The sequence below is a fragment of the Loxodonta africana genome, chromosome 24 (assembly GCF_030014295.1).
Source record: "Loxodonta africana isolate mLoxAfr1 chromosome 24, mLoxAfr1.hap2, whole genome shotgun sequence".
In the NCBI taxonomy this organism is placed as follows: domain Eukaryota; kingdom Metazoa; phylum Chordata; class Mammalia; order Proboscidea; family Elephantidae; genus Loxodonta; species Loxodonta africana.
The window spans coordinates 31,402,746-31,408,745 of record NC_087365.1 but is presented as its reverse complement, the minus strand read 5'-3'; the positions used below and the strand labels follow the sequence as shown (position 1 = coordinate 31,408,745).

Sequence of the window (6,000 nt, the reverse complement as noted above, 5' to 3'; positions counted from 1 at the left end):
CGGCAATGGGTTTTTTGGAATGGGTCTACTTTACCAAGTATGATGTCCTTCTCCAGGGACTGGTCCCTCCTGATAACACGTCCAAGGTATGTGAAATGAAGTCTCGCCATCCTCACTTCCAAGGAGCATTCTGGCTGTACTTCTTCCAAGACAGCTTTTTTCATTCTTCTGGCAGTCCGTGGTATATTCAATATTTTTTGTCAACCCTATAATTCAAAGGCATCAGTTCTTCTGCAGTCTTCCTTATTTATTGTCCATCTTTTGCATGTATATGAGGTAATCGAAAATACCATGGCTGGAGTGAGGTGCACCTTAGTCCTCAAAGTGACTGCTTTTGAACACTTTAAAGAGGTCTTTTGCAGCAGATTCGCCCAATGCAATACATCGTTTGGTTTCCTGACTGCTGCTTTTATTTAAATCTCTCTCTCTATATTTTTATATATATACGCTTCACTGGCTTTATTCCTCTGGAGGACCTAGGCTGAGATAGATTCCATCAGAACAACTATGATGGCCACGTGGCCATCAGACATGCCAGTGCTGTCAGCAGCCCTCAGGCTTCGTGGTTGTCCATATTGACCAGCTCACCTAGCAATGTGGCCTAGCAGGAGAGTCTGGGTCCCAGCTCACAAGAAATCATTGTCAGCATTCTGGCAGGCTTAGTTCCTTGGAAACAAAACCCCATGCAGTGTTCCAGAGCCAGTGGTAGGCAGACAAATGCCTCTACCCCAAAGATGTTCATGTCCTAATCCCAAGATCCTGTGACTATGTTACCTAATATGGCAAAAGGAATTTTGCAGATGTGATTAAGTTAAGGACCTTGAGATGAAAAGATTATCCTGGATTTTTCTGGGTGGGCGCAATATAATCACAGGGGTCCCTATAACTGCGAGAGGGAAGCAGGAGAGTCAGTTAGAGAAAGAAATGTGATGATGGAAGCAGAGGTCAGAGTGATGCAAGGGGACCAGAAGTCAAGGAATGTGGGTAGCCTTCAGAAGCTGGAAAAAGTAAGGATATTAGTTCTCCCTTAAAGCCTCCAGAAGGAATGCAGCCCTGCTGACCCATTTTGGACTTCCAGAACTGTAAGATGATAGATTTGTGTAGCTTTAAGCCACAAAATTTGTGGTAATTTGTTACAACGGTCATAGGAAATAAATATAGCTAACACTATTTTAGGGTAGTTAGAAAACTTCCAACACGGGATCCCACTCTTCTCACTACTGGTCCCTGGGAGGGCCAGTCCTCCCTTCTGACTTGCCGCACAGCAAGAAGGCAAATAGATACTTGGGAACTAGAATCACAGGAAAGGAAGCCTGTTGATAAAGACTTTGGCATTCATATATTTTATTTAAATACTTGTTTTATTATTTTTGACGTTTCCCCTCCAAACCATAGCTGTGACTGACATCCAACTGTCCCCGGCAATAGCAATATCAGCTTAGGGTCTCCTGGGAATCGCAGATTATGCATTTCTAGAGTTAAAAAGAGATTGTCCAGTTCAACTCACCCACTTGACAGATGAAGAAACTGTGGCTTCAAAGGGAGTGGGTGTTTGGGCGTGGGAAGGGTGAATGGGCAGCGGCAGACTGTGCTGGAGCCACGCCCCCAGTCACCACTCTGCCCCTGGTCCTGTTCTGGCCCTGCCCCCTCACGGCTGCTGTTGGTACTGGCTCTCGGTGGCCGTGTAGAAGTCATCCAGCACACTCTGGATATATTCAAAAGTGGGCCTCTCCTCTGGGCGGTTCTTCCAGCAGCGTGTCATGATGTTGTAGAGCTCCTCAGGACAGTGCTCTGGTCGAGGCATCCGGTATCCATGCTCCAGTGCCCGGATCACCTCAGGGTTCGACATCCCTGAGAAGGAGGGTGTGGGAACAGGTGGACACTGTTGCTTCCCTAGCAACCATTACTCCCCATCTCATCTTGGGAGCTAAGCCCCTCCCACTGTAAAAGCCAAATACTCATTTTCCCAGCCTCCTTTGCAGCTAGGGCATGGGTGTGCGACAAGGCAGGGGACCCAATTTTGGCCAATGGGAGCTGAGAGGAAGCCTGCTGAGGGGTTTCCATGAAAATATTTTCCTCCCTGATTAAAAAAGGCTTTGGAATTAAGTTTATATTAATGGCGTTAGAATAATTTGGAAAAGGATAGAGAGAACGGTTGCACAACCTGAAGAATGTGATCAGTGTCTTGTAGCAATTGCTGAATTGGTGTATGTTTTGTTGTGTATATTTTGCCACCAAAAAAAGAGAGAAAAGCTTTGGAGGAAATACCCTTCCTTCCTTCCTTTGGACACTGCAAGAGGGTGTGCTACATGGAGCTGTAGCAACCATCTGACCATGTGGGGAAGATAATCACAAGAAACTAACTCCAAACCCTGATAGTTGTTGAGCTGCTGAACTAACCAGTCACCTATGCCAGGCTTATTACAATGGAGAATAATAAATTGCCTATTGTTTCATTCGTTCTTAATCTGTTATTTACTTGCAGACTAATGGATTCTAGTGGGTACACAGTTCCATAACTCATTGCCCGGTTTTTACTGGTGTACCCTCAAGACAAACTAGGTGGCCAGGCTCAATATGCCCTTATGAGTGAGCCCATTTCCTCACTCAACATGGGCTCATGTTCGTTATCCATAATAACAACCATTTACATGTCTATGATTCTCAATTTTATACCATCAGTCTTGAATTCCAAACTCGTATATCCAAGCATGTCCTTGAACATCTCTACATGGATGTTTACAAGTCACCTCAAATGTAACATGGCCACAAAAGAACTCTTGAATTTCTACCCCCAGACCACCACCCACCACCCACCAATTGCTCAGTTAAAATCAATAAAAATCAGGAGAGTCATCCTCAATTCTTCTCTTTCCCTCATCTTCCGTATCAGCAAGTCAAATCTTTCTTTTGAAATGTATCAGTTCACCCATTTATCTATGTTACCACCACTACCACCATATCCAAGCCACCACCACTGCTCAGTTAGGCTGCTGCTGCTGCTATTTCATGGGACCACCATCCTCGTCCCCCAATCTATTCTCTATGCTGAATTAGAGCATCATTTAAAAATAGGTATCAGATGATGCCATTTCCCTGCCTAAAACCCTCCAGTGGCTTCCTGTATATTTAGACTAGCCTCCACATGCTAAACAATGACCATGCATGGGACCTGCATGATCTGGCCCCTGCTGACCTTGTCACCTACGATTCTGCTCTCATTTGTTATCTCCAGCCACCTGGCCTCCTTGCTATTCTTCAGACACAGTACAGGTTCTCTGAGCTAGCAGTGCCTTCTACCTGGTATCCTTCCCTAGATCACCACTCAGCTGTCTTTCAGCTCAACTATGACCTACTCAGGCAGGGCTCCCTGCCTGTAGAGTCCTGGGTCATGCCCTCTTACACCCCCTTGCTTTGTGTTCTGTTCTTAGCAGTGATCTCCATCTGAGAGTGTTTGTTCTGTGTGTGTCCCTCAGTGCTGCAACACGAGCTCCTTATGAACACGAGCAGGTACCTCAGTGCCTGACACACAGTAGGGATTCAGTAAATACTGTTGAATGAACCAATTGTCTACATCTTTTATTTCTAATCCTCACAAAAATTTCTGCAAGGTAGATAAAATTACCTCCATTATTTACAGGGGAAAATACTGCAGTATGAAAAGTGAAGTGAATTTCTCAAGATGGAATACAATAAAACCTGCAAAAGCCAGAAATTGTGTAAGGCAGAAACCTGTCTGAGAAGGAAAATTAAAATGTTTTTCACTAAAATGAGCCATAAAAAAGTGGTAAGACTGCATCCTGTCAAAGGTGGAAAACTTGCAAGAGCCAGAAAAATAAGGCAGTCCCACTGAGTTCTGGCTCACACAGGTTTCACTATAATTGATAAGGACAGGATTCAAATTTGGGACTGTAAAGTCGAGCATTCGTTACATTGGTCTTGCTCCCTCTCTGTAGTGCTCTGGCTACAGATACCCCAGGAGACATCACAACTAAAAAAGGGACCCCCCCAAAGAAAAAACCCATCGTCATCGAGTTGATTCTGACTCATAGCGACCCTATAGGACAGAGTAGAACTGCCCCATAGGGTTTCCAAGGAGCGGCTGGTGGATTTGAACTGTCGATCTTTTTGTTAGCAGATGAGCTCTTAACCACTGTGCCACCAGGGCTCCAAAAAAGGGACAGAGGAGATTATTTATTGAGTCTCAGTCACTCTACGTGTTGGGTACATCTTCACATACCCACCATGATATACTCAGTGTAGGGCACTGCTTGTAGGCGTGAGAATAAAGTAGTCCATTCAACAAATAGTTACTAAGCACCCACTATGTGCCAGAGGTAGGCACTATGGATACACTAGTGAGGAATACAGGCATAATTTCTGGCCTCATGGAGCTCAAAGTCTGATGGGAAAAATATTAAACAAATACATACCATAAATACATAGGTATAAATTGTGATAAATGCTATGAATGAAACATTCTAGGCTATTACGAGAGAATAACCAGGGAATGTATGGTACTTTAGATGACTGGATGATGGGGTAAAGCATAAGATGAAGCTGGAAAGGTTGGGAGGGTAGGGTTAGATCACAAAGGACCTGCAGGCCTAATTATAAAGCAAGATGATTAAAGAGTTAGAGGTAGAAGAGAGACAAGATGTGATTCAGAGTTTATAAAGATCCCTCTGGCTGCATGTAAATAGACAAATAGGAGACAGGAGAGAAAGCAGGGAGTCTGACTCGGAGATGATGTTGGCTTGGACATGGTGGATGCTGTGAAGTTGGGAGTTGACAGATTTGGGATATGTTTTGGAGTCATATACCCAGAACGTTGTGAGTGCTTGGATGCAAGGGGTGAGGAGGAGGGAAGGGTCAAGGAAGTCTCCAGGTTTCAGGCTTAATTAAGCAATTGAGCGGATGAGATTTTTGTCTTTAACTGAGATTGGGAAGGCAATGGGACGTTGGGGGTGAGGCTCAAGAACTCAGCCTGGATGATGGACATATTGACAAGAGGAAGGAGCCCAGGCTGGGCCCTGGGATCACCCCCAAGCTGGTGCCTCCTTTCCTACCTGGGTAAGGGATCCGGCCGTAGGTGACAATCTCTGTCAGCAAGATACCAAAGGACCAGACATCTGACTTGATGGTGAAGGAGCCAAAATTGATGGCTTCAGGAGCTGTCCACTTGATGGGGAACTTGGCCCCTGTGGGGTTGGATGGAGCTGAGTCAGGGGGACTGTGGGGAACAGTTGGGGCTGGATCTCTGTTAGGTGAGGGGACAAGACAGTGGCAACAGCTGCCAGAATCTGCCCTCTGAAGAACTATGATTTTCCACAGTCTGGCACCCCTCTGGAACCAAGAAACATCCATTCTGATGACAGATGGCTAAAGTGGGGTGGAGTGGGCAGAGAACATTTTCATAACTCCAAAAAGAAACCTCAAACCCATTAGAAGGCACTTCCATTTCTCCCTGACCCCTACAGCCCCTGGCAACCACTAATCTACTTTCTGTCTCTATAAAAACCTCATTGCAGTGGAGTTGATTCCGACTCGTAGCAGTGCCATAGAACAGAGTAGAGCTGCCCCATAGGGTTTCCAAGGCTGTCATCTTTACGGAAGCAGACTGCCACATCTTTCTCCCATGGAGTGGCTGGTGGGTTCAAACAACCAATGTTTTGGTTAGCAGCCAAGCACTTTAACCACTGTACCACCAGGCCTCCTTTCTGTCTCTATAGATTTACTTAATCTGGACATATCATATAAATGGAATCGTATGTGTCATACGTGGTCTTTTGTGACTAGCTTCTTTCACTTAGCATAATGTTTTCAAGATTCATCCGCGTTGGGGCATGTATCAGAACTCCATTCCTTTTTATGGCTAAATAAGGTCCCGCTGCATGGATATAGCACATGTTTTTTACCCATTCATCAGTGGATGGACATTTAGGATTTTTCCTCTTGGACACTTATATGAATAATGCTGCTATGAACATGCATGTATAT

General features: G+C 45.0%; 1 protein-coding gene across 6 annotated transcripts in view; it reads right to left on the bottom strand.

Moving 5' to 3' along the window:
- Nucleotides 1-1,344: 1,344 nt before the first annotated feature.
- Nucleotides 1,345-6,000, bottom strand: part of HCK (HCK proto-oncogene, Src family tyrosine kinase) — a 52,312-nt gene continuing 47,656 nt past the window's right edge. For 2 of the 6 annotated variants that reach the window (XM_064275945.1, XM_064275942.1), the window contains 2 exons: nt 5,070-5,201; nt 1,345-1,851 (listed from right to left, as the gene is read on the bottom strand). In XM_064275945.1, the coding sequence (XP_064132015.1) occupies nt 1,649-1,851; nt 5,070-5,201 (335 nt within the window). In that variant the 3' untranslated portion in view covers nt 1,345-1,648. Of the gene's footprint in view, nt 1,852-5,069; nt 5,648-6,000 lie in introns of those variants that run through there. The other 4 variants (XM_064275944.1, XM_010591600.3, XM_064275943.1 and 1 more) reach the window with 4 other exon arrangements.